Genomic DNA, 27707 nt, shown 5'->3' with positions numbered 1-27707 from the left:
TTGATTTCCATCGTTTTCGGTCTGTTTCTGGTTTTCTGGGCCTCTGGGTCTGAGCCTTCCAGGGCCCGTTTTTCTCTTATCCTTCCTATCCACCGCCCCCCGACCCCCAGCCCGCCCCCAACCCAGGCTGGAAAGCCTACAGAGATGCAGTGCATGCAGGAGGGTGGAAAGAAGAGGAAGGAAGAAAGCCAGGGTACCCGGAGGGAGACGAGATTGAGAAATTGGGCATCACTAGCCATGAGACACCGACACGCTCCTGGTTGACCTTACTCATCCCATAAGTCCAAAAGGGGTTCAGGTGTGCGCAAACGGCTTTCTTATCGACCCAAAGAAAACTCCAGACTCGGAATGGAGGAAGCTAATTGGTTGTATTGGCACACAGACAGCCATAGAAAAATTGCCTAAACTCTTAACAAGATTCTAGGATTATTGTGGTGGAATGTCCTTAGGCAGTAGAATGGGACCTCCTCGTCTGTTTCCCCAGCTGTAGCATAAGGAAGTTGGGCTAGATGATCCTGAACGTCCTTTCCCACTGGGACATCCTAAGAGGGACCTGAGAAGTCACCTAAGTTCACAACCCTCCTTTTACAGAAGCAACTTGGAGAAAGCGCAGGCCCTAAGGGGCAGGACCAGCATGTGAACACAGGCCTACACACTCTACATTCAGCATTCCCTTCCCTGCAGTGACCCTGAATATCTTGGGGGGGGGGGGGGGGAATGTGGGAATGGGGAGCTCCAAATTGAGTGCTGCCTCCCATGCCTGAGCAGTGACAGAGTAATTCCAGGGTACACTGAACAGCATCAGGAGTGCCACGGTAATTCACTCCAAGATCCCCAGAGACTCCTTAGAAATACAGTAGTGCCCCCATGAAGAACCTGACTCAGGGCCAGGGGTAGGGGCATGGAGGCAGTTTATTGGAATACAAACTGGGGGGGTTGTCATACTGGGGGGGACTGGAGATAATGCAGTTGGAGGTGTGGCCAGGCCAGAGGCCTGGAGGAGGCCAGGACTAGGGCAGACAGCAGCAGCATCAGTAACAAGAGACCCAAGATGGGTGACCGGGCCAGCAGAAGGTTGGAAGTTCTGGAAGAAGCAGACACAACCCGAGGTCATAGTCTGGGGACTGACTTTCACCCTGACCCCAGCCCTGGGAGTCCAGGGTCAGCTTACCTGTGTCTCTGGGCAGCTAACGGAGTGGGATACATCTGGTCCCCGCTTCTCCTTCTCCTGGCTGGAACCAGTTGGCTCATTACAGGTTCCAAGGCCTGATGGGGTGCTGGATCACTGGGGCTGCTAAGGAAAGGAAGCCAAGGCACCCTCAGCACTTATAGGAATAGGATTGGAAATTGAGGAGGGATCTGAGAAACCACTTAGGCCAGCCCCCTCCTTTGACAGATGGGGAAAGGGAGGTCTAGAGACTTGGCCAAGCTGCACAGATACTAAGTAGCAGAAGCAGGCCTGGGGCCCAGGAGCTCTAGCCCCCTGTCCAGCCTCTTCCAGCTGTAGCACAGCCTTTGGCTGGTGAGGGCCCAGCCTTTCATCCATTCCCCATCCAACTGTGGCCTGCTTTCCTCACCTCTCAGCATCTGGGCATGGCTCATCTCCAGGCTGTGGGCTACTGAGGGTAGTTGGGTGTCCAGACTGAGGAAGCAAAGAGGCTGATGTGAGATGCCCACACGTGTGGCCCTGGAGCTACTATAGACCATCCCCCAGCCAGTTGCCCCACAGTAACTGACACCATCATCCTCCACCAGGCCCCTGGCTCCCTAGCCCAAACCCAAGGATTACCTGAGACTCTTGTCTTACCTTACTCAAACCCTGCCCCCTCAGTTTTCAAGTCCTGAAGATTCTCCCTCCATGTTTCCTACCTCAATTTCTTTCTTTTTACTTCCAAACACCTTTCATGCCCCTTCCCTCCTCTATTTCCATAGTCCCCTCTGTTCCAGGCCCTAATCATCACCCACCCCGGGCATAGTGTAGCCTCCTAAAGGCTTCTCAGCCCAACTCTTGACCATCTGATTTATTCTAAGTATAGTGATGAAAAGGACCTCATGGCACAGAATCCTCTCCTCTCCTTTTACACACAAGGAAACTGAGGTCCCAAGATCACATCTGTAGGCAGCATCTGACATGGGATTGGAGTGGAGGTCCATGCCCCCAGAACCTCTTCCTCCATGCCACATGACCAGCACCAGCTCTCAGAATGCCCCTTCTATTCACAGATGGCCAAAGCCTGACTGTCCTCTGAGTCAAGGTCAAACAGCCCAACCATTGTCCAATCCTGTAGGCCCCAGGCAAATGAAGCATCCTTGGTGACTCGGGTTGTACAGTCTTCAGGCCTTTGCTCACACAAGTGCACTGTTCCCTGTGCTCAGAATGCCATCCCTCTCTGCCTGCTGAATGCCTTCCTATTGAAAGGCTTTAACACAGAATGTAGCAGATCATGTTTGTGTATGTGTATGTTTTTGTGCATCATGTTTTGATTTGTTATATGATTTCTTCCATTTATTTTAGTCCGACTACATAGCATGACTATAGTGAAAACGTACTCAATAGGAAAGTATATGTAGAACCTATACAGAATTGTATGCAGTCGTGGGGAGGGAGGGGGGTAGTGGGGGGTAGATGGGGGGGATAAAATCTCAATTGTATGGCAGTGATTGTTAAACATTAAAAAATTAAAAAATTAAAAAAATTAAAAAAAATGAAAGGCTTTAACAAATGGAGAAATGAGGGCCCTGCCTGGGGATTGCCTTGACCTCCAAATTCAGGCCTCTGCTTTGTTTTCACTCCACACTGTGCTGTTTCCTTCAGGACTCTGCCATGCCTCTCTGATCTGGAGCTGTTGTCCCGCCCCCACTTGGAGTGGGAGCTTTCATTGTGCTCCCCACTTGAGCTCAGATGCACTATACTGTATGTTAGGCAGAGTTGGAGGGACCTACCCATCTACTGACTGGGAGCTCCCTGATGGCAGGCATTGTGCCTCAGTCGAACTATACTTCTCTCCCAGCAGCCCTGGGTCTAGAAGGCTCCTGAGGTTGGGTGAACAGGAGATGTCTTCAGGAAGCTGGACTGGAGCCAAGCAGCCCCATCACTGCCAATTGCAAGCCAGACCTGGCCATGCCAACCGTCTACAAGCCAGCTTTGCCACTACCTTCCACATTCAGAAATCACTAGATTGTTTAACTTAATCTCATTTTGCAGATGAGGAAACTGAGGCTCTAAGAAGAAAAGCCACTTGCCCAGTATACCCCATGAAGCAGAAGGGCCAAGGTTCAACACCCGCTTTCTTCCACAGCCCTATGCTTCTGGTCCCTTCCTCCTCCATGTCCAGTCTGTGCTAGCACCTGCCCTAAGTCCTGCTGGCCAGGTTCAAGGGAAAGGGAGCTCTGCAGGTGCCACTTACCTGCCCGCCCACCTGTGGGTGTGTGCATATGTGTTTCTCTGAATGTCGGATGGTGTGGACAGATTGGGGGAGGTTCCCCGTGGACCAGACTTGCCTCCCACGATCATTTAGATTCCTTGACCCCTGCTATGACATCGGGCTCATTAGAGGCATTGAGTGTCTTATTATCCAGCCCTCAGCACATCAGGAGCTATGTGTGTGTGTGTGTGTGTGTGTCTGTGTGTGTGTGTGTGTGTGTGCACGTGTACACAAACAACCATGTTCATCTGTGCAGTTATTGGAAGGAGAAGGGTTGGGGCCTCCATACCATGTCTTGGGGCCTCATCCCCGTCACGACTTGTTTGTCCCACTGTCCACAGCTGCCCTTCTGTCCCAGTAACCTGTGGAAGGGCCACAAATGTCACCCCAACCTCCTCCAATCTTGGCACTGTTCTCCCCCTTATTCTCTGCTCTTTCACTCCAACCTAGAAGAACACCCTTCTCCCTCTGGGGCCCCTGAATCATTCATTCACCTTCTTTCCAAGAAAACTCAGTCACTCCCAGAGAAGGCTCAATCCATCCCACTTTATGTACTGTGGGGATCCAAGCATCTGGGCCTCAGAGACCCCAGTTTCAGGGTCCCCCACCCTCCCTCCCAAGGGCTCCAGGCCTATGAGCCAATGTAGCCATACCCTGACACCCATTCCCTTAGGGAGCAGGGCTCCTAATGCTGGAGGGAGGATCACCTCTCTGGGACCCCCACACAGCCCCATCTCAGCTGGCAGACAAGTCCAATTAGCAGCCAAGGCAGCCTTATTAGAAGCAGCACAGGAAGGAACTCGGCCGGGGTTGAAGAGGGGGGAGCTTGAATGAGGGTGGAGGGAGTTGGAGCTGAAGTGGGGGATGGAGGCCAGATCATGCAGCTGGGTCAGGCTGGGAACACAGGAAGCTAGGTTATAGGGGGCACCATTCCTGATATCCGAAGACTGGGGCACCAAGATGAAGCACTAAGGGGGTCTAAGGTGGGTCCCTGAATGGGCTGGGGCTGGACAAACTGAGACTCTGACTGGGCTCCAGCTCCTCTGAGTGACTGGAGCCAGAGGGATTGTGCCAGCCAGGTCACAGTCTGAGAGGGAGAGGGGAAGCAGAGGTAGGGTAATGAAGGCTAAATCCTCACCAGGAATTCTCCTCCCAGCTGCTCAGTGATTCTCTCTGTTTCTCTTGGGCAGTTATCTGGGAAGGGAATGGGGTGGGGTGGAAGGGTCATCATGGAAACCCCATTCCTTCATTCTGTTTTGACTACCCCTTTGGCCTTGTCCCCATCTACTTCCCAGCTCCTGCCTCAGAAAACTCCCCCACCTCTAGACAAGATCTTTGTGACCTGAGTTCCAGGAACTTGGTTATTTTTAATTCTGATAAATGTATTTCAATGTAATTAGTTCCTTTCTAATCCCACTATATTGTTTTCTGTATTTGAAATCATCAGGAAAAGGGATCCAAAGGAGTTCATACAAAAAGCCCCATTAAGCTCACTTTCTAGGGCATCCTAAAAAGGCCTAAACCAATACAGAGTAAGCCTGTTGCTTGCTGGAAGTGCTGTTGTCATAGAAATCACCCCAGCCCCCAGTCTAGAAGAGGCTACCTTTCCCTTACTCTAGGCTCTGCAGTCCCAGAAGCCCCCACTCCTGACTCACCAGTTCCTCAGCTAGGGGTTTATCTAGGACATCAGCTCTTCCTGTTCCATCCAGGGGCTCTCCCCATGGCTGAGAACCACACAGAGGGTTGAGAAGGAGTGCACCCATCTCTTGTCTCTGAGAAAGAGGAGTGAAATGATTAAGGCAGGTTTGGGCTGAGATCAGAGAGGGACTGGGAAAGGGGGTCATCCCCGGGATGGGGGAGCCAGACATAAGGACAGCGATGAAGAGAATGCACACGGGATTGAGGGCTGGGGTAGAGTTTGGGCAGGAGACAGAGAAAGGGATGAGATTGAGTTGGAGGGTCGAGAGGGGCAGGCTCAAGCCAGAGACTGAAATGGGCAGAATTCTGGGCCCAGAGGTGGAGCCTAGGGAAAGAAGTTTGGGGACTAGGGAGAGGGAGAGTAATAGTGAGAGGCAGGGTTTGGGGCTCAAGCCGGGGCAGGAGGCAGAATCAGGGCTGAAGTTCATGTCAGGGGCAGGCTGAGGGGGCAGCAGCTGACCAACTAGCCCCTCTCTCCTTCCTGTCCTGGAAGGCCTCAGAGGGGCCCTGCCAGCCCCAGCCCCAGCCCTTCCTTGAAACCCACTTTGTTCTGTCTCTAAGGGTTTTCCACAAGGAGAACGGCCTATATCCTTGGCTGATCTCCTGCAGGTCAGAGGTCAGGACACTGATTCCACTGACACATCAAGGCCACATTGGAGGGTAACAGACTTCACAGACTTCAGACTGACCACCTGTGGCTTGTCAGGGCAACGGGGGAGTGAGGGGAGGAGCTGCCCCCTTCTTGGCAGGTGACAATCTCACCTGCTGAAAGGCCTCGATCTCCAAGCACAGTGACCGGGGGTGCAGCTTTATCCATCCGCCAGCGAGTTCGTGGGCACCTTCTTGAAACCTGGTCAGACCATTGAGAAGTCCTTCTCCCTCCATCCTCTCCCCAGCATCCCCTGGGCTCCCTAGTCTGAGTCCTCTCCTCCTGTGGCTGCCCCAGGGCCTCTGCCTGGGGGCTGGAGCTGGGACAGGCCTCCCCTGTCTCCCCCCTCACTCACCCCTCAGTCCCCTCCTGGCTCTGACTCAGCTGCTCCTCCAGGTGGGAGATTTTTTGCTTCAGCTCCTAGGGTTAAGGAAGTATAAGCACCTTCCCCAAGTACCCGGCTCTTCTGTTCTCTGCCAGTCCCACCCCTCACCAGGGTAAGTGGCCCCTCTCTTGGACCAGGGGACACCCTTCCTGGCTGGCTTCCAGAAGTATGAAGACTGAAATGGGGTGAGGGCATTCCCAAGGGAAGCAAAGTGGGGAGTGGCCCAGAGACCAGGGACCCACCTGGATCATGGCCCTATACTCCTCCAAGGCCTCAGTCAGATTCTCTGTCCGATTTGTCCGCTGGCAAACCAAGAAGCAGACCCATAATCACTGAAGGGGAGTGGGTTGGGAAGCCTAGCTGGGGCCTGGTACCCTGGACTCCTGAGCTAAGGGGCAGGTGGAGTCTTTGAGAAGGGTCAAGCAGAGAAGCCTTGGCCTCATCCTAGCTGTGGGAACCCAGGCCTCTAGTCCTCTTACCTCAGGGTGAGACTGAGCAGGAGGGAGAGGGGAGGGGTGACCCACCTAGCATGCTAACCATCCCCCCTTACTTCCCCTACCCCACTCACCTCAGAGAGGACAGTATCTCGATGACAAATGAGGCTCTCATACTCACACAGCTGACGCTGTAGGGAGGGAGAAGAGTCAGTCTATCTGTTCATGCTTAGGCTTGACCTGGAACTCCCAGGAGGTCAGTTTGTCCTCCCTCTGCCTCCCATTGCCCCACCCCCCAGCTCCTTGGAGTGTGTGCCCCATTAGGACAACCTCCAGCAGTCTTGCCTTCAAACCTTGCCACTGCAGCTTGTCACATCCCTAAGATCACCCCACAGTCCCATCCTTCCACCAGTGAGTTCAGTACCATCAGTCCTTTGAGAAAGCAGCCAGGTGTAGCAGGAATTTGGAGTCAGGAGACCTGGGTCCAAATCCCAGCATTGCCACTTAGCAGCTGTGTGACCTTGGGCAAGTGTCCCAGTCTGGGCCTCAGTTTCTGGTCCCGTTGATCACTAACATTCATTCCACGATCTCTCCTAGACCAGGGTCTCCTCAGTGGGGGGACCTGGCCTGAGGCAGAGTTTGGGCCCAAAGTAGGGAGTACCCTCAAGGCCTCTTTCTCCACAGCCAGCTCCTTACTCCTCTTCTTCACACCATCCCTTTCGGCCAGCAGCTTCCCATTCTGGCAGAACACAGAGAAAAGAGGAGATTAGAGGCTCCCAGAGCAGCCCAGGAGACAGGGGGTGGCCTTGGAGGAGGAGAAGCAGCAAGGCCTCAGGCAGGCCTGCTTCACTCTGCCTGGTGCCCCTGGGCCTCCCCCCATCCAGAGTCCCTGCCCGCTGGGCTCCTGGCCAGTGCCTGCAATGTTGTGTTTCTCAGATGCCTGATGAAGGGCAGGGGAAGGACAGGGTAGCCAGGTTGCTGAGTCACCACCTGCCCAGCTGGCAGGAGCAGGTATGGAAGGAGGTGGTAAGCTGTTCCTTAATCATTCTGGTCTCATTCCCTCAGCACTGGTCTGCTGGATTCACCCTCTGGGATTACAGTGGGGGCATCTCGGAGTCAGGGATGGAAGCCCCAGGATTATGTTAATGACTCTTGGCTCCTGCCTCATGATGTGGCAAGGCTAGGTCTGGGCCATCCGGGCCTCATTTGGGGTTCAGATCTGGGGTCCCAGCACCCCTCTAGGATCTCTTTGCAGGGACTCAATGTGAGCATCATCTTGTGTGATCCTCATGAGCATCAGGGAGTTACAGAAAGGGAACTGGGCCCTACAAACATATGCTGGGCTTTTCCTATTTCTCCAGACCTATGTGGCCTGGGGCTCTGGGGTAACTCCAAGAACGTCTGGGCCTAACACAAGTATTCTGCTTTATTTGATAGCAGCTCCGCAGCTTTAGGGACTTGGTAGCCTTGGAGTCAGACAAACAATGTCTGAGGCCTGGCTTTGCTTCTCATCACTTCTGGAAGCTTGTGCCCTGAACCTGCCTCTTTGGAATTCAGTTTCCACACTGGCAAAATGACCAGAGTGGTCCATAGGAATTAAGTGGCCCTAAGCTTGGACACAAGTGTTTCCTTCCTTGGGCCTGGATTTTGTCTGATTTCTTAGCCCCTTCCAGCCCTAATTCTGGGAATTGATGACTCCAAGGATAGCTGCTCTTCTGCCCTGGAGTGGCCCCTGGTTTGGTCTGAACCTTGAGCTGGGAGGCTGAGACTGTCCTCTACCCCCTTGAAGCCAGAGAGGGGTGCCGGGCTGTATCGGAGCCAGCTCTCATCACTCCTGAGAGCTGATGGCAAATTTCCAGTGGGAACATTCATGTCTCAGAAATTAGCAAATCCATAAACCAGGGTTTGGTTGTCTAGGCTTTAAAAAGGGATGGCGAGAAGGAGGATGGTTACTGCTGCTGAGCCCTTGTTAGTCACTTTTAGCCCCTGCCCACAGCCCTTCTCACCTCCCAGGCCTACCTCCTCCTGCAGGGTCTCCACCTTGGCTGCTAGCTGCTGCTGTTCTCTTTCCTGTCCAGGGATCACAGGGAAAACCAAAGCCCATCACTGGGGGGTCCTTGGGCCTGGCCCTCCCATCCCAAGCCAGGCTGAAGGGACTCCGAGACACATGGAGCTGGGCTAGCCTGCAGCGGCAAGAGGAGTCCCTGAGAGGCCTGACTCCATGCCTTCCCATTGTAGACTTGGTTCTAGAATCTCCTCTTTTCTTTTCCCCAGTCACCCACTTGTCTACCCATTCCCTGAAAAGCTCTCTGGCAGGAATCTTAGGAGGTTTGGTGCTAGTAGTAGAGGATCTGGGCCAGGGGAAGGATGGGCAAGGACCTTCCTTCAGGGCCCCTGGGGCAAGAACGGATCAGCCTGGGGCCCTTGCTCACTGTCTGCCGGGCCTGGGCCACAAGGCTGCGATTTTTCTCCTCTAGGCTCTTGGCCAAACTCTTCATATCTTCCAGTTCCTCATCCACAGCCTTAGCAAACTGCAAAGCCTGCTGGGAACTGAGCCAGGAAAGATAAGAGAGAATCAGAGGACTCAAATGGGTGCTAATGGGGAACACTAGGAGGAAAATTGGAGTGAGAGACAATGTGGGAAGAGGGCACAACTGGAGGAGACCCTGGGGGAAAGAAAGAGTTAATAGCCACTAGGGGATCTCAGAGATTAGGCTCTTGGGAGTTATTCAAGGCACTTGGGGAGGTCAGAAGAGATGGTCAAGGGCCATACTGTGCCCCCTCCCCCAGGGGAAGTGTGGATGGAAGAACCATGGGGAAGAGCAGAGTAGAGAAGGAACTCTAAAGTTTTCTAGCAGTAGAGCAGGCAATATCCCTGGAGACAGTCAGAACTGGGGGGCCTGAGAGAAGGTCTCAAAGGGAGGGGAATTCCTTGAGCATCCAGGGGTCCAAATGGGCTGGGAAGGTCTTGGGTCCCTTGGATGTCTGGAGCTGAGTACCTTCGGAGCTGCTTTCGAAGGGAGGCCAGTTCCTCCCCCATTCGGGCAGCCCCCTCATCAGCTGTCTCCACACTTCTCTGTAGCTTAGCATTCTCACCCGCTAGCCTCCGATTGCTGAGTTCTAGCTCCTCCAGGTTGCTGAGCAGTTCAGCTGTGGCTGGCCTGGGGGACAAAGGAGGGACAGTTTGGTCATCGGAGCCAGTGTCCTGCTTTCCCTTTCTGGGACCTTTGTCCTCTGAGAGGGAGGTTGGCATCACCCAGCCTTGGGCCATACGATAATGGCTCCATCCAGGTTTAGGAGGTCTTGCTCTCTGCTTGTCATCGTTTACCCCTCCACCCCTGCCCTGGATCTTCTCCAAGAGCCAAGGGCCTGAGGACCTTCCTGCCTGAGCTTACCGTGTGTGTGTGTGTGTGTGTGTGTGTGTGTGTGTGTGTGTGTGTGTGTGTGCGTGCGCGCACATGTGTACATGTCCACATGCATATATGGCCTCTCCCTTTGGCTCCTGGGAGGCCTAGAATAACTTTTGTCTCTCATCTTTATCACCAGCATAGCACCTGGTACAGACAGTGCTTAAGAAATGTGGCTGCTCCACCAGTGGTTTCCTCTGAGGCCTACTTACATTTCAGGCCCAGGTTCCTCGCCTCCAAAACTCTCCAGTTGGGCAGGGTCTCCTAAGGCAACATGGACACAGACACTCAAGAGACCATGAACATAGCCAAGGCACTGATCTGTGAGACCCTCTGACACCTAAGGTCAAGAGGCTAAGCCCTGCACTGAAACAGATTGGGACCTTTCCCTAGGAGGGAAATGGGTCACATGGAACCAGAGGATTTATGTCTGGGTAGAACACTGGAAGTCATCTAGTATAAATCCATTTCACAGATGAGGCCTAGCAAGGGAAAAAGACTTTTCTTGGATCAAAGTGGGTAGCAGACAAAAAGTTTTAAGATTCTAAATGCAATGCTTTTTCCACTGTTAAACAATAGAATGAGGGCAAGGCCCAGGAGTAAGGAAAGAGCTTGGGAGGACCCAGAAAGGAGTGGGGACAGGCAGAGTGGACCAGCCGTTTGACCAGGGCTCTGGAGGGGTTCAATTGCAGGAAGGAGGAGGGCCTGCCGGGCTCCCTGGGAAGTCCCCCCTGCTATCTGACCCTGGCTGTGCTTGCTTCAGGCTATAAATAGAGTCCTCACCAGATGGCAGGAGGCTGGGTTCCACGGCTGCCTCCTCTTCTCGCTCTAATCCCCTGCAGCAAAGAGAGGAAGCTCAGACAGACTGCAGTCCCAGCCCTCCTGGGCTAGCGGTGGGAGGAAAGCCCAGGCCAGAGAAGGAGGCCCAGCAGGACAGAGAGGGAGGCCAGATGGTGAGTGAGAGCTCAGGTTCATATGGAAAGGATTAAGGCAGGAGAGGAGTGACAAAGAGGATGGATGGATGGATGGACAGGGACCAGTGCCCCCTTCCCACCTCCCGACCTCCCTCCTCCTCCCTGCTTCCCCAGGAGGACCTGAGGTCAGACACAGGGTTGGGATCCAGGGGGAAGAGAAGGAGAATGAGGGGTGGTGCTCACGGCCCCAGCTGGCAGGTGGCAATCCAGCCCTGCATGATGCTGAAGAAAGTGGCCCGATCTACAATGGCAGAGGGGCCCTCCCCATGGGGGTCCAGGGCCTGGGCTAGGCTGCACAGGTCACTGTCCTGGGAACTCCGCCCTGTCACTGCTTCCAGGTATGCCAGAACTTGACCCATAGCTACCATACCTAGGGGTGGCAGGGAGGAGCCTGGCCTAAGTGCAGGCTTGGTTCTCCCCCTGGTTCTCTCAGGGATTCCCAGGTCTGGCCAACCTCTTGCCAAGGGTCCTCTGGTCCTGTTCTAAGTATTCCCAGGGCATTCACTTCCCAAGACAGCCCATCCTCCTCCCCTCCCTGAACTCCTTACCCCAAGACCTCAGTTTCACCCTTTTCCCTTCACTAGGTCAGTCAGGTCAGTCAAGTACTTCCCCCTGAGGGTCCTCGGGCCAGGCCACCTTACACTAGAGTTCCACATTCTATCCCCTTTGCCACAAGGTTCTCCATCCAGGCCACTCTCTTCCCCATGATCTCCCAGCATCCCCTCTCCTCACCTTTCTTTTCAGGGTCACAAGCTTCAAAAGTAGAGTTGAGCACCTGCTCCTCTAGGCTGAGTGTGGTTTCAAGCCCCCAGTCCTCAGGCTGATCCCAAAGCACCACTAAGGAGAGAATGGAAAGGGAAAAGATAGGGAGAGTTTTGTTAAGCCCTGTGCCTGACCCTTCTACATTCACCAGTGATCCCATTCCTTCTGTCTTCCCTAGCAGATCTCCACCCCTTTTCACCCTTACTCTCATTTGTCTTCCATCTTTTCCTGCCTGTTGGCTGCTTCCTTCTGCCTCCACACATGCCCTTGTCTCCCTCAGCCTCAAAAAACCTACATTCGATCCTTTCATCCTTAATCACCACCATTCCCTCCCTCTCCTGCCTTTAGCGGCTAAACTGGAGAAGGCCATCTACAATCCGGGTCTGCACTTCCTTCCCTTTCCCTCTTTCAAACTTTCTTTAAAGTTTCTTCATGCTCATCCCTTCCACCTCTCTGTAGCCTTGAACACTGTCCATCACTCTTGCCTCAATTCTCTATTCCTAGAGAAGGATTTGTGGATGTCTGTCTCCTTCCCTCTCTCTCCTTCTCTCCTCTCTCTCCCTCTTCACTCCTCCTCTCTCTCTGTCTCTCTCTCCTTTGCTGGATTCTCCTCCAGGTCAGGCCCTCCCATGGTAGGTGTCCCTCAGGGTTCCATCGTAAGCCTTCTGTTCTACTCTCTATATGACTCCACTTGGTGATCCCCTCAGCTCCCACGGATCTGATTTCCATCTCTATACTGCTGACTCTCACATCTGCTTATTTGGACCTGACTTCTCTTCTGACTTCTAGACTGACATCTCCAGTTACCTACTGGACTCTTCAATAGGATATCTCATAAACATCTTAATGTGGCCCCAAATGTACCTGTTATCTTTCTCCCCAAAGCTTTCCCTCTTCCAAACTTCACTATTACTGTTAAGGGCAAACTCCATGTCATCTCTGACTCATCATGCTTTCACCCCATCCATAGCCAATCTGTTGCCAAGGTCTGTTCATTTTCCCCTCTCGATGTCCCTTGCATACAATGCTTTCCCTCCTTGGACACCTCCACTTTTCAGACACAGGCCACAATCACCTTATGTCTGAACTACGGCAGTAGTATTCTGCATGGTGTTCCTGCCTTAGATCTCTCCCCATTCCAGGCAGTCCTACACTCAACTTGCAAACTGATCTTCCTAAAAAGAAGGAATGTGACTATATTCTCCACTCTCAACAATAACTCCAGCAGCTCCCTATCACCTCCAGGATCAAACAGAGAACCTTCTGCTTGGTATTCAAAGCCTTTTAGAACCTGCCACTCCTGCCCTTCCAGTCTGAAGCCTTTCCTCCCTTTCATGTACTTTATGACTCAGTGACCCTTGCCTTGCTGGTTCTACTCCAAGCATCTCCTCTGGCTGTCTTCTCAGGCCTCAAAATCTCCCTCCTCATCTCAGCCAGGTTTCCCACAGAAAGCTGTTCCTGATTCTCCTTCATTCTAGGCCTCCCTCTCTTGACTCCAGGATACCCTATGTATCCCTCATTAGAGCGTAAGCTCCTGAAGAATAGGGACTATTTTTCCCTTTTCTTTGTATCCCCAGAACTCAGCACAGTGCCTGGCACATAGTACACATTGATATGTTTGTGGACTGACTGTCCCTGCCTGAGGTCAGACCAAGCCAGGGGTTGGGAACCTGTGGCTTTGGGGCCATACATGGTCTTCTAGGTCTTCAGGTGCAGCCTTTTGACTGAGTCCAAGTTTTGCAGAACAAATCCTTTTATTAAGGGGATTTGTTCTGTCAAGTTTGGATTCAGTCAAAGGGCTATACTTGAGGACCCAGAGGGCCACATGAGGCCTTGAGCTTGCAGGTTCCCCACCCCTAGACCAAGCCATCCTTTAGACATGAACACTCAGGTTTCCCTGAAAACATGGGCCAGTAGAGGACAGGAGGAATGGGGGTGGGGAGGTAGTGATAAATAATGTCCCGTGAGAGAGGCTTAGATGAAAAGAGAGTAGAGGAGGGGACTATCTGGCTCGCTTGTAAGATCCTTCAATATTCCAATCTCATCTGTCTTGCCATAACCAACAGGACCCTTGAAAGTCTGTTGGTAGGCAGGGAGGTGGGCAAGTCAGGAGCACAGGATACTGGGATGAGCCAAGAGCCCCAAGTGGTGAGAAAAATCCAATAACTGTCTGGAAGGCTACATCGATCCCTGGCGGGATTGTCTCCAGCTGTCTGACCCCAGCCCCTGACCTGGACCTCTCCTTATATCAGCCAGCAGTGTTCTGCTCTACCTGGATGTCACGGACTCAGAAATGAAGGCAGGCAAGCAGGGAGAGGGATCAAGTACCCTCCTCTTTTTGGTCGCATCTCCTGGTATTTAAGCTCACTCCTCCCTCCTTCTCTACATCTGATAGGTCAATGTCTTTTCAGATCTGTGTCTGCATTTCCCATCTCTGGGGCATCTCTTTCACATCTGTCTCTGACTCATCTCTGTGCCTCACTCCTCGGTTGTACATAGCTTGTACTTCTTCAAGCTCTAATCCTTTCCCATCTTCAGAGGCTACTTCCTAAGCCTCTTAGTGCTGGTATCTCTCACCTTCTAACAATCTTTTATCTCTCCTTCCTTGTCCACATATCTGTGCTAACTTCCTTGTATTTATGGTCTCTCCATCTGTCTTAATGTCTCTGCACTCATCTTCCTTGACTGACTTCCTTTTCCTGCTCATCCTGTCCATGTTGCTCCCATCTCTGTGTCTCCTCCCGCTCTCCACCATCTCTCCTGTTTTTTTCTCCCCCACAACACAAACTTTTCCACCTTTGTCTCCCACTTATGACTCTGTGTCTCCACATCCCATCCTTGTATCTTTATCTCTGTGTCTCTGTGCACACTCAGAGTTACAGAGTAATAGAACTGGAGCTCACCGAGTCCAACTAGAAGAGGGCAAGGACCATTTTCTTTCACTTTTGTCTTTCTGCTCCTAGATCAATGTCTGCTACACTTCTAGTGAGGGGGAGCCCACCACTTCCAGGGACAGCCCATTCCTGAACCCACATCTCAGTAACTTCAACTCAGAACGAGCTAATTAATGTTTTAAATACATAAAACCCTTAAGTCTTCTCTTCGACAAGTTAAACATGTTCAGTTCCTTCATAGGATAGGGCTCTCTTAGTCTACCAGTGTTGTTCCTAAAATGCTGTACTTGGAACAGAACAGGATGCTCCAGATGTGGTCTGTCAGGGTTGGGGGCCATGGTCAATGCACCTGAAGATCCCATTCATTTTGGTGGCTGTCTTACCACAACACGGACTCTTAGTGAAAATGCAGCCCACTACAACCCCCAGATCTTCTTCAAGTGAACTGCCCATGGGGTCCCTTCCTGCTCATGTTCACTTTCCAAACTTGTTTAAGGCTTGGCATTATCCCTACTTCATTTCCAGCCTGGCATGAATGTTTGGATCTCAGACCACTCTTTGCTGTAGTGGGAGTTTGAGAGAGCCTCGTGGATCTCTCTTGTCTTCCTTCATACTGATTTGGTGACTCCTCAGTCCCCTTTCCCTACACTGGGTTGCTGGGGTGGGGTGGGGGTGGGGGGGAGGTGGTAGAGAACCTGGATTCCAATTCCAGCCCTGTTCCTTACTACCTGTGTGACTGTGGGCTAGCCTTAGTTCCTCAAGTGGGTGGGGGGTGGAATAGGTAGTGTGTAAGATATCTTCCAGTTTTAAGTCAATACCTTGCTTCTTTCCTGTGGCTGTACCCCAAGGCTCTTCTCCTACCCTAACCCTCTTCTCTTCCCTATACTTTCTCACTTGGGGACCTCAGCAGATTTCATGGGTTTTATTCTAAGCAGATGACTCCCTGAGCTATATGTTGAGAAATGTCTCTTCAATTACATATCTTCCACTGTGGTTGATGTCTGGGAGGCACAGAAGATTCAGCACATCCAAAATAGAAGTCGTTATTTTCTCCCCACCTCCTTCCCTCCCCCCCCCCCCCCGGTTTTTATCGAAGACATCCCCAACCTTCCAGTCACCCAGGTTCACGACCTTGGCTCTTCACTCTCCCTCACTCCTTCATATCCTAGCAATCGACAAATCCACAGACAATCGACCTTCACAGCATTTTGCCATCTGTTCCTTCTCTGTACTCACACAGCCTCTGCCCTCATACTGTCTTGTTAAGATTATCATACTAGCCTCCTAACTGGTCTCCCCATTTCAAGTCTCTCCCTCATCAATTTATGATCCACACAGCTGCCAAAGAGATCTTCCTGACATGCAGGTCTCTCCTCTACTCAACAAATTCCAGCAGCTATTTATTTATTGACTTTAGGATCAAATATCACAGGGGCATGGAATTGGAGAGCTGGAAGAGCCAACTCAGCTCGGAGGCCTGCTAGCCCACAGAAATGCTATATTTTGCTTTTAAATCCCTTCCCAGTCCAGCTTCAGCCTGCTTTTCCAACCTTGCTATACATTATTCCCCTTCTGGAATTCTGAGGTCCAAACAGACTGGCCTTCTTGGTGTTCCTCACATACAACATTCCATTTCTAGTCTCAGTGCCTTTGAACTCTATGGAGGGCCCACGACTTCTTCCTCTTAAAATCCCATTTCCTGGGGCAGCTGGGTGGTACCACAACCCAAGGAGGCAGGAGGATCTGAATTTAAATCAGACTTCAGATATTCACTAGCTGTGTGATCCTGGGCAAATCACTTAACCCTGATTGCCTCAAAAAAAAAAATTTTTTTTTTAAAAGAATGAAAAAGTCCCACTTCCTTCAAAACTCAGCTCAAGCAATACCTTCTGTAGGAAACTTTTCCTGACCACCCATTATCCACTATTGAATTTATTTGTATATATTTATATAAGTGTAAGTTCCTTGAGGACAGTGCCTTTCATTTTTATTTTTGTATCCAAAGCACTTAGCATACTGCCTGGAAAACAGCAGGTGCTGAACAAATGCTTAGTGATTTTCATCCACTGTGTGCACCATCCTTCCCAACTTTGTGCCTTCTGCAAATTGGATATACTTCATTCATGTCTTTAGTGAAGTCATCATTAAAAGTGCTAACTAGCACAAATTCCTGGGACACTCCATTAGAGACCTCTCCCTAGGTTAATCTAGAATAACTAATGCCTGTTCTTTGGGTATGGTCATACAATCTGTTTTGAAAACCCCTTGCTGGACAGTATAGTCAAGCCCACATCTCTTCATCTAATCAGTTAGCATGGGAGACTGTCAAATCTTGCTAAAATCTTGGGAAGCTTCTCTACCACCTTCCTCACATTTACTCATAGAATAGCTCGGTCAAACAAGGAAAGGAGGATATGCCTGGCATGAAATATTCTTGAGGAAGTCATGAGGCTCTGTTACCACTGCTTCCTTGTTCAAGAATACATTCTAGAATGTGGACAGAAGTTAAAGTCAGTCTCACTGGTTAGTCTGTACTAGTCTGTTTACTCCATTTTCTTCTCTGTGTTGAAAAGGGGGACATCTGTCCTCCAGTCCTTTCCATCACTGACTGTTAGCCAGCATTTACATTTACCTTATAACATACAGTTCTGTAGGCTGCTCCAGACTCTCACCATCTCTTTACTTATCTTGAATTTCAATAGTCTATTAATCTAATTTAGCTCTATTCTTTCCAGTTCAAGATCATTCTCATTCATGGAGCAAACAGAACAAAAGCATGGGTAGCTTTCTCCCCCTCCACACCAGGATCACCATTCCATTCCCAATGAGCAGTACGGATCTTAGCCTTTCTTGGTCCTCCTCTTTCCCTCTAGATAGAAATCCCATCTCCACTGTCTTTAGCATTGATTGCCAGTCTCAGCTCACTCTGAACTTTAATCCTGATGTATCACATGATTCCATAGGCATCTGTGATTCCCTGCTATCTTTATGACATCTAAATTGGTTGGTGCTTTCTTAGAAGACCTTCGTCTATTTACATGACATTCTTTTTCCCTTTTTATCAGAAATGTTTCCCTTTGTATCTTCAGAACTTCATTCTTAGGAGCCTGACAGCCCTCCTGGACCAACTACAGAATTTTATGCAAAGACATGCTACCTATCCTATACCTACATTTTTGACCTGCTCTTCCAAATCTAAAGTGTCACACTATACCTTGCTTTCTTCTCTGCTACTACAAATTCTGAGGTGGAACCTCCCCAGGGTTGCCCCTATTTCAGGGTTGCCCTCAGTTTGTGACAATCACTTCCAGGATAGCACTTCCCCTCTGGTCCAGCAGCACCCACGTCGGCTTTGGTTCAGACACTTGACAGGCAGAGACCCAGCAAAGATGCTCCCTGAGCTCCTCTCCCCCCACTCCAGGGGTCAGGGGGCTTGGGAAGCATGGCTAATGTGGACTCAGGAGCCTCCTGCCCCACCCAGCTCAGGCCTGCAGTCTCTGGACCACCTCTGCAGGCCCAGGGCTGCTTACACCTAGATAAACTCCCTGGTCTGAGGGGATCAGCGTGTTAGTGTTAGAACTGGAAAGGGGACCAGCCATAGGCATTTAGAGCTAGCCTACATGCCATTTTACAAGGAAAACAGATCTTTGCGTGGTTAAGTGAGGTTAATCTGAGAGGTTAAGTGGCAAGGTCACAGCCAGCAAGTAGAGAGATAGGACTTAGAGCCCAGGCCTTCTAACTCTCAGAGGTTTTGTTTCCACTGGACTTCTGCAAAGTGAGCTGGGAAGGTGATAAAATTGCGTACTCACCTCTCTCTCTACAAACCAGGCTCCAACCCCTGAAAACAACCTTAAGTCTTCCCTGGTTGGAATGGGTTACTGAAGCTGTCCAGCACACAGGCTGCTTTCCTGGGTCACTTTTAGAAGTCCCCCCTTTGGCTTTGGGTACCCCCTCCTCCTTGAGCCTGTGGCCTCCCACCAGCAATATGACCACAGACTTTGCTCTTTTCACCTCTGAGCCCATCCCCCAGAATGCTGCCCATCACAGGGTGGTGTGGGAGAACCTGGGAGGCGAGAGGCTGGGAACCACTAGTTCACTTTGACTCCATAGGACCTGGACACAGATCCTGGTCAGCATCTGGGCCCCACAAAATCCCTGCCCTTGGCACACTTCCCAAGTTCATCCCCTAAACACTTCCTCCTGAGACTCATTAGAGGTTACTCCTTAATTTACATGCCAGAGAAAGTAACTTGCTCACCTAAGGGTAAAAATGTTTTGTTTGGCTCAGAAGGAAACTGGGATTCAGCCAAAATAAGGTATGAGCCCAAGGTAGCACAGTTCAAAAGAAACAGGGCCAGGATTCTTGGAGCCCCTGGCTTGGACCCCCAGTCTCCAGCGGTACCACCCTGACCTCATGGGTCCATCTCCCACCTCTAAGCCTTTGCTTCACCTGGCCCTTTCTCCCTGGGGTCTTTCTGGATCCTGGCCCTCGCCCATACCCACACTTCTGCCTTAGTGCTCTGCCCTTCTCACCACCTGGAGAAGAGCCTCCTCTAGAACCGTCCTCTTTGGGGAGCAGCACAGTCAGCTGCTTCATTCCTCCTTCTGTTTCCTTCCTTCGAATCCCAGAGCTGACTTCCCTGCACCATCCCCACCTCGCACCCCGCCTCAGACCCCATCGAGCTGAGTCAGCTGCCTCCCTCCACCTGTTGGGACAAGTCCCTTCTGGGATCCTGAGGTCCCGTCACTGACCCCCACCCCCCCGCCCCCCAGTCCCACCCTGGGAGGACACGAGTTACCCACTTTCTGAAGTCAGGCTGGCGGGTCTGGGCACCTGGCTCTCCACAGTATCCATTGAACCTGGCTCCTGAGCCTCAAGAGGGGAAGGGGCTGATGCCACCACTGTTTCCCTGGAAGGACAAAGAGCAGGACTGAGGCTTGAAACCAGCCCGGCCTGTACCCCTCAGTCTTCCATCTTAATTATGGCCTGCTGGCCTCCGTGGAACCAGATCATTATCCAGAGCCTGTTCTCCCTTGTGCCCCAAGTGCCCCAGAGCACTTGGGCCAGGCCTCGCTGGGGGTGGGGGGAGCTCAAAGGCCCTGGGGTTCTTTCACGTATTGATTGGGGGGGACCTCAGGGGCCTCTTTCTTAAGGGGTTGGGAGGGGAGGTCACCTGCCAGGGTTTGGGAGACACTCTCCTTCTAAGAGGCTGGGGGGCTCTCTGGCTCCCTACTCCTGTAGGGTTGTGGGGGGCCATCCAAAAGAATCCTTGAGGTCTCCAGCAACATTCAAGGTCTGATATTTGGGGCCTCTCTCTGACTACATCTGGGGGGGGTATCTTAAGAGGCTGGGGGATTTTACCAGCACTATTTGGGGCCCTTTATAATAGAACTAGAGGCTTTTCTGACAGGCTCAGGGGCCCTTTCTCACAGATTTGGGGGCCCCTCTCTGACAGTATCAGGGTCCCCTTTCTCACAGAATTTGAGGGGCCCTCTCTGACAGACTTGGGGTCCCCTTTCTCATAGATTTGGGGGCCCCTCTCTGACAGACTTGGGGTCCCCTTTCTCATAGATTTGGGGGCCCCTCTCTGACAGTATCAGGGTCCCCTTTCTCACAGGGTTTGGGGGGCCCCTCCCTGACAGGCTCGGGGTCCCCTTTCTCACAGATTTGGGGGCCCTCTCTGAGAGGCTCGGGGCTCCCTCTCTCCTCGGCCGGCTCAGTCACGGTGGGGAGCTCGCCCCTCACCCTGCTGCCCGCCTTGGGCTTCGACAACTGGCAGGAAGCTGGGCCGGAAGCCTTTCCCGCCAGAATGAGCGAGCCCCTGCCGTCGAAGCCGCAGTCGTGGGTACGCATGCGCCTCGGGCGCCCCTCCTCGAGGCAAGGCGCAGGCGCAGGAGGGAGTGCTCGGCAAACCGTTGGCGAGCCATGCGCATGCGTCGTGGCCAAGGCTTGCGCCTGCGCAAAGGCCCTCCTTCGCCTCTCTCCCAGTCCAGCCCGAAGGAGGGCGGGGAAAGAATTTCTGTTGGGCCATTTGGGGCCGTCAGTATCCCCGCTTCTTCCCCTGCCCCCTCCCCCAGCCAGGACCCCCATCTTGCCTGGGCCTAAACCTTTCCAGGGAGTCTTCAGGACACTTGAGTGCTAAGCTTAGCACGGCCCCCCCAAGACAGAGAATCACCCCCGCCTTACCTTGGGGCGTACGGGGTGGGGGGTGGAGAAGGGGGGAATCAAAGGGGGAAGGGGGCTCCCCCTTCTGGCCTACCCAGCTTCCTGCAGAGCCATCCACAAGCGACACCTCCCCAAATTCGCACCCTGCCCCTTTAACAAGCAGCCCCTAACTCCCACTCACCCAATGGGTCTGATTTCCGGGGACCCTTTGGGAATAACGGGAGTTTTCCCAGCCTTTGTTTCAACAGTTCCACAAGCATTCCCCACCCTCCGTCTCCCCTCAGCCTCTGGTTTCATTGGCCACACGAGATCTGGTGAAGAAGCTGGGGGTGGCTGGGGGGATGGCCCCGGGGGAGCCCGCCGGGAACCCTCCTGGTGCGGGCATCAGCCTCAAAAAGGGTTAAAGAAGCCAGAAGGTCTGCTGGGATGCTGGCTGGGGTGCTGACCTGATGCCGGCTGGGGTGCTGACCTGATGCCGGCTGGGGTGCCGGCTGGGATGCTGGCTGGGGTGCCGGCTGGGGTGCTGACATGATGCCGGCTGGGGTGCCGGCTGGGGTGCTGGCTGGGGTGCCGGCTGGGGTGCTGACCTGATGCCGGCTGGGGTGCTGACATGATGCCGGCTGGGGTGCCGGCTGGGATGCTGGCTGGGGTGCTGACATGATGCCGGCTGGGGTGCTGGCTGGGGTGCCGGCTGGGTACCACTTGTGCCAGAGAAGCTGGAGCCGGCAGGCTGCACTGTGGGGACATTTCCCCTTCCTCCTTCCAGGTTTAGGTCCCCGAGGATCATCCTCCTACCCCGAGAAAGTGAACAGATACGTTCAACAACAGGGTTGGGGGTGGGGGAGGAACTTTATCTCTTCAGGTATTATTCTTCAGCTTTACATTGCAAGATAAATGGGGTTTTTTTTGTCAATATGCTGAATGTGAATTCCTTGGGACCAAGCTGAACTCCAGTTGGATGGAGCATGCGTCAAGAAATGTATTATTGGAATATCTCTACATCATGGTCCACTCAGAAAGCACTAAAAGAGGCTGGGAAGGTGAGACTGCTAGGTACTTTGTGCACCCACACAGGTGGGAGCTGTGGAAACTAACTTTGAGCATCCTCTGGTGGCCAAGCCAGTTATGGCACCTCAAACAGCTGTTCCAAGCCATACCCTTTAATGCTGGTAATTGTAAAAGACTCTTCTTGTAGGACACCAACTATTCTGTAATGGGACAAAATGTTTCACAAGGCTCTCTTAGAGGGCTGGCTGTCCTAGGGACATGACAGCGGATAACCAAGGGCACTGGAGATGATCTGAAGATTTTATTTCTATAGGGTCACAAATGATAAGGACCACTAGGCACGATCCATTATAACGGGCAGGAAGTGGGGTTGGAAATAACTCACATTCTAATGCATTGTAAGATTTACAGAACACTTCCTCCAATACCCTTGGCAGGTAGGTAGGGCAAATGAAGTTTTGTGCTACCCAGGAGATGCATTATTAGGTCAGGAGGATGGAAAGCAAATGACCTTACCTTTTTCGTTCCTTTAGGTTAGAAAGGAATTTTCTGATCCTGAATCTAAGACTTGGCATTAACACCAGACACAAGCATTCTAAACAACAGAAGATCTTAGAAAAGGGCCACTTTGACTGGCTTTTTATTTGGCTGTTCTTAGCTAGGTATGGTGATTTCCAGCGTTTAGCTCTGGGCTATATATAAAAAAGCTCAGCCTGCCCCGGTCAAGGAGAGGCTAACTAATCACTGCACTGAAGATAGGAAAGCCAGCAGCTGCCCAGCAAGAGCTGAAATACAACCATACAACTGGGGAGATACCTAGCAGAGCAAGTATTATCTCCTGAGAGAACTTAGGCAGCCCTGCAAAACCATAGGTTGAGAATGGCTCTGGCCCCAAGGGTTTCTGGGGCATGTACCTTTTCACATAGGTTCTCTTTATGTTCCCGTTTATGTGCCCTGGTCTCACTTCTGTGTTATCTTTCACCACTGGTGCAGTAAGCTATGGGAGACTGTATCCTTCCTGTATTTTCTTAAGTTATTTTATTCTGAACTAATGCATTTACTTTGCTAAAAGTAAACAAGTCAGTCTGTGGAGAATCTGGAGCTGTGGTTTTGACTGGGTGCTGTGACCCAGTCTACCCTGCTCTACCCTGAGGTCATTTTTTGTTTGTTTTCTAGAGAGACTGAGAGGGAGTGTCTCAGATCCTACACCTGGTGTGTGCGTTCATCCTTCGTTGAAAGAAGACCATGCCATCAGAGAAATGATGACATGACTTGCACTTGACTTTGTTTTGAGTGAGGGAGGGCTGTGCAGGTCACCAGCCTCACTTCTCCGCTAGAGTCATCTGAATCCAGTGACCAGATATTCATCAGGATGACTGGAGATGACCCAGGATGAGGCAATTGGGGTTAAGTGACTTGCCCAAGATCGCACAGCTAGTGAGTATCAACTGTCTAAGGAGCATTAGGTGGTGCAATGGGTAGAGTGCTGGGCCTGGAGTCTGGAAGACATCTTCCTGAGTTCAAATCTGGTCTCAGACTTTTTTTTAGGGGCACTTAGGTGGTGCAGTGGATAGAACACCAGTGCAGGAGTCAGGAGGACCTGAGTTCAAATCTCACCTCAGACACTTGACACTCACTGTGTGACCTTGGGCAAGTCACTTAGCCCCAATTGCCTCATCCTGGGTCATATCTCCAGTCATCATGATGAGTATCTCTGGTCACTGGATTCAGGCTCTGGAGGAGAACTGAGGCTGGTGACCTGCACAGCCCTCCCTCACTGAAAACAAAGTCAAATGTAAATCATGTCATCATTTCTCTGATGGCATGGTCTTCTTAGGCAACAAAGGATGAACCCACACCTACACCTGGTATCTTCTGGCTAGAGGAAAACTTTAATCTCTGTTGGGGGTGTAAGCTCAGTTTTCACGTGGACAGTGTCGGGCAGGTAAAGGTGAGGACTTCTAAACCTCAGAGTTCTTATGAGGCCCCCCAGGGAACAGCTGGGAATTGAGGCATGAAACACGGGCTATCTCGTGCATTTCCACCTCTTCTCAGTGGGAAACTTGCTGGGGAGAGCATCCCACCCTTGAGATTGGCCCGTGGTCTGAGCACACCTGTTGTTGACTAGCTAGGGGCTGAGAGCATGCATGGTATCCACGTGCAAACTATGCGGCGGGAGAGCTTAAGTAGGGACAGGAAAGCCTGAAGGCGCTCTTCGTGCTGAGGGGCCCTTGGAGGGAAGAGGGTCCCCCCCTCTTCTGCTCCCATCCTCTTGCTGTACGATCCTTGCCTCTTGGGAGGAGGAGGATTCCTCTCTCCTGAGGAAGAATTCACCCTGCACATGTAACTAAGACCCTGAATAAAGCCTAACCCTTGTTCGACTCTGGAAAGTCTCTTCTCTCAACACGTTTATCCGGCTGATCTCCGAAGACCTGGACGACAGGTAAGAAAGGCTCGGGTAGCCCTTCGGCCTCTAGGCTGAACAAATCTCCTTATGCTAATTTTACTTATGGTGAAACTGACAATCTGAGAAGTGACTAGCCCAAAGCACTGGAGGTCAGACGAGAACTCAAGTCTATTGATTTCTATCTAGGAACTTTCTCTACTTCAGGTTGCAGTGATGGAACAGGAGAGTAGAGACAGATGAAAGAGCCCAGGGCCTTGCTATGACCGAGACTGGCCGGAGATGACAGACAGCCTTGATGCTGTTTTCACTGAAGATAGAACTTTTATTTATTTTCGAGGGGATGGAGGGGCCGATGCAGGCATCCTCACCTCTCATCTGCCCTCAGCCTGCCTCTTTGCCAACCCTGGAGCCTACAGCTGCCGAGGGGGCCTTAGGAAATAGAGAAAATGGGCCCTGTGAGGCACAGGGCGAAGGCGCAAGGGGGCTTCCTCGTGGGCTCCCTCCCGAAGTCCATCCCGGATTGCCTGAAGCCGATGACGCTTCTCACTGACCCAGCGGCTCCCAGCCCGGCTTTCAGTCCGGGTCATCCGACGTGGAAGGCTGATTATCCAGAAAGCCACTTTGGGCTGTGCCTCGGCATGGGAGCTGCTCAGTTCATTGCTTCGGAGTGTCTGGGCAGGTTCATTCTCCTCCTCATCAGTTGCCTAGAACCACAGAACCACAAGGTCTCTGAGCTGAAAGGGGCTTCTCTACCTGAGCAGGGCATCATCTTGAGAAGTTCACACTGAGCCTTTGCTTTTAGACTTCCTAGGATGGTGAATTCACTACCCTTTGTGGCCAGTCCTAATCTCTTCCTTCCTATTTCTGCTTCTGCTCCCTCTCCCTACTGCTCTGGACCTTCCAACTGGGACCATGCATTCACAAGTTACAAGAAAAGGAAAGAAGGGGGACTAGGCTTCTTGGAGGTTTGGCCTTGATCTCTGCTTCTCCCTTCCACAGGAAGAGGTTTCCTGACACTTTCCCCACCTACTTCCCTCCATTTCTTTCATTCCCATCCCTGATTACTGGGGAGACAGAGGCATAGACAAAGGGGAGAGCAACATGAACTTGTTCCTGGGTCTTGCTTCCCCATCCTCGATGACAGCGTGTTTCAGAGTTCCCCCATCCTTTCTCCTTAGAAGTCACAGAGGTCCAACACTGAAATTTACTGGGCAACAGAAGCATCTCTGACCTTCCAATCATCTTCCACATTCCCTTCTGAAGGCTCAATTGCAGCCACCACCTTCTCTGAAATCATCACATCTCCAGTCCGATTGTCAGTCACCTGTGTGTATATGTGTATAGTATGGGGTAGGAGGGCAGGCAGAGAATGAAACTCATTCCCTTTACCAACACCATTTCTGCCCACCACCAAATTTCTTTCTCAGCTGTTACCAGTGTTGGGCATGGATCAAAGTCAGAGTCTAAAAGATATTGGGCCAGAGTGGGAAGGAGCAGAGATGGTTGGCTGGCTAGAGGTAGCTAGGCTACCATGTTACTACATGGGGTTGGGAGGCTGAGAAGGGTGAAGGAGGCTGACCTTGTCTAACTGGTGGTGGCTGTAGACAGTGTTGTTACCCAACTGCCGTTGTTTCTGGTCGTCATTGTGGTAATTGGCGGGGAGGCTCCTAAAGTCCACCGAAGGTGTCAGGAGGTTATCCATACCCCGAAGCAGCTCCTCCTGGGGGAGCCCCAACCAAGAAAAGAGAAAGATAGGAAGCCAGAGGCAGATGGAGGAAAATCCAGAAAGGACCATGGGGAAATCAGTGGAGCCGATTTAACCCTCCTCCAATGCTTCAGTCTCCCTCTCATGAGTTCTTCCCCTCATCCTCCCTCTTTCTGATTCTGTTCCCCCTCCAGACTTCTAGCCTTCCTCCAGCTTCCCCAGCCAATCCTCCCATCTTTGTCCTCCATCTTACTGTTTTTTCTTCTCTCTGAACATCGCCCTCCTCTCCTGCCCAGTTTCCTCTGTACCTCATCCTCATCTTCCTGTCTTTACCGTCTCCATGGCCGAGTCATCTTTGCTTTTCCCCCATCCTTTTGCCCCTCGTTTTTCATCCTTCCTTTCCCCACCGGTCAGCTTCCTTCACCTTGCCCTCATCCCTGCCTTACAATTTTGTCCATATAGATCTACGCCTTTGTCCTATGCTTCCCCCATCCCTCTGCTCCCTTGTGTCCTGTCGGCCATCTGGCCTTCGGTTTCTATCGCTGAGACCCTCTGTCATGGTCTGAGGAAACATTTCCCCAGTATTTGTGGCCTGGTTGCCCCCTAGCCCGGGCTCTGCCCACCTCCCTGATTCGATTCACACCCCTCAGCCTTCCTTCTGCTCACCCGGAGAAAGAGGCGATTGAGGCTGCGGAGGAGGCTGTGCATGCCCAGCAGGCTCATGGGCCCCAGCTCGGGAGTCTCGGAAGTATCGAGACCCCCGGGGGCGTGATTGTGCCCGTAGGCGCGCTCGGGGACGGAGATGGGCGCAGCTTGGTCCTCGGGGGTAGCTACCAAGAGCAGGAGCAGCAGGAACGGGGGCTGTGGCCACATGGTGGGGCGGGGCCTGAGTGTGGGAGAGGGGCGGAGGTGGGAAGCCCAGCCCAGCCCCGCAGACAGGTCTCCGCCCCTCCCCAGGCGAGACTCCTCTTCCTTCCCAACCAGGTGTCCCTCCCGGGCCCCAGGCACTTGGACCCTCAACTGTGAGACGCCCCACAGAGGCAGGCTGCCAACCGCGAGAACTGTCACGTCCTCCGCAAACCGCCGGCTCCCGTGCCCCGTCACGCCCTCTCTGCGGCTCGGGCCACTCCCTTCTCCAGCTGGGGTCTCCCGAGAACCCTCTGGAAACGTCCCTGGAGGCGATCTAGCGCGTGGGCCCACGAGCCCTGCGCCTAGGCGCGATACCCCACCAAGGTTCGGGGCTGCGGTCTGTTTGGGGGAAGGTCGTAAAAACAGCATAACCCGACTGGACGGGAGCAGGCCGAGGCGAGCGGTCTGGAGAACCTCAGGGCACCAGTCGTCCGGGCCCTCCAGAATCTAGGTGCTCCTGCTTCCTCCTAAATCCAGGCGCAGTCCTTCACAGGTGCCACCCACAAGCATTGCGGCCTCCAGTCCAGATTCTGTCAAGGACCTGGGCACCACATTCCTGTCTCACCCATCCTCCAGGACCCTCTTGCCCTCAGGGATCCAGGCTCCCCATAGCACAGAAGGCCCTTCAGAGACCCAAATATTGTGTCTGCCAGTACGGGCCCCCTAGGAGGAACAACACTTCTGCCCCCTTACCCTGTCACTGGCTCACTTAACTTTGTCAAGATCCCAGTCAGCCCATCCCCGCAGGCCCGTCCCTGCAGGCCCGTCCCCGCAGGCCGTTGCTTTCTTAGACCCAGCTCTGTACGCGGTCCTGACGACTGCTGACTGTGTGCTGAGGCGGCATTGGGCATGGGAGCTTCCCCCACCCCGCACTGAGCTGAGGT

At 52.4% G+C, this 27707-nt stretch overlaps 2 protein-coding genes across 10 annotated transcripts; both read right to left on the bottom strand.

The window, feature by feature from the left end:
• Positions 1–349: 349 nt before the first annotated feature.
• On the bottom strand, positions 350–21156 carry KASH5 (KASH domain containing 5). Of its 4 annotated transcripts, none has more exons than XM_072607375.1 (20): positions 20976–21156; positions 19432–19538; positions 11705–11809; positions 11156–11342; positions 10782–10834; positions 10211–10262; positions 9591–9752; positions 9024–9141; positions 8611–8661; positions 7166–7330; positions 6726–6782; positions 6400–6459; positions 6128–6192; positions 5886–5973; positions 5081–5197; positions 4564–4619; positions 3715–3787; positions 1578–1642; positions 1172–1294; positions 350–1084 (listed from the first exon to the last, which is right to left on the bottom strand). In XM_072607375.1, the coding sequence occupies exons 1-20, from the start codon at positions 21089–21091 to the stop codon at positions 940–942; spliced, it is 1965 nt and encodes a 654-aa protein (XP_072463476.1). In that variant the 5' UTR covers positions 21092–21156; the 3' UTR covers positions 350–939. The 4 variants fall into 4 exon arrangements, with proteins under 4 accessions (XP_072463476.1, XP_072463475.1, XP_072463477.1 ...); XM_072607374.1 differs by lacking the exon at positions 20976–21156 and adding an exon at positions 20375–20600; XM_072607376.1 differs by lacking the exon at positions 20976–21156 and adding an exon at positions 20375–20600 and having other exon boundaries at positions 7253–7330.
• A 3354-nt stretch (positions 21157–24510) lies between these two features.
• On the bottom strand, positions 24511–27689 carry DKKL1 (dickkopf like acrosomal protein 1). Of its 6 annotated transcripts, XM_072607372.1 has the most exons (6): positions 27517–27646; positions 26936–27162; positions 26581–26800; positions 25789–25929; positions 25441–25533; positions 24511–24913 (listed from the first exon to the last, which is right to left on the bottom strand). In XM_072607372.1, exons 3-6 carry the CDS (start codon positions 26785–26787, stop codon positions 24620–24622), a joined length of 735 nt encoding a protein of 244 aa, XP_072463473.1. In that variant the 5' UTR covers positions 26788–26800; positions 26936–27162; positions 27517–27646; the 3' UTR covers positions 24511–24619. The 6 variants fall into 6 exon arrangements, with proteins under 6 accessions (XP_072463473.1, XP_072463471.1, XP_072463472.1 ...); XM_072607370.1 differs by lacking the exon at positions 26936–27162 and having other exon boundaries at positions 27517–27689; XM_072607371.1 differs by lacking the exon at positions 26936–27162 and having other exon boundaries at positions 27538–27689.
• Between the last annotated feature and the right edge of the window lie 18 nt (positions 27690–27707).

The sequence above is a fragment of the Notamacropus eugenii genome, chromosome 5 (genome assembly GCF_028372415.1).
Source record: "Notamacropus eugenii isolate mMacEug1 chromosome 5, mMacEug1.pri_v2, whole genome shotgun sequence".
Classification (NCBI taxonomy): domain Eukaryota; kingdom Metazoa; phylum Chordata; class Mammalia; order Diprotodontia; family Macropodidae; genus Notamacropus; species Notamacropus eugenii.
Note: the sequence above shows the minus strand (reverse complement) of the source record. Positions and strands in the feature narration are given on the sequence as shown.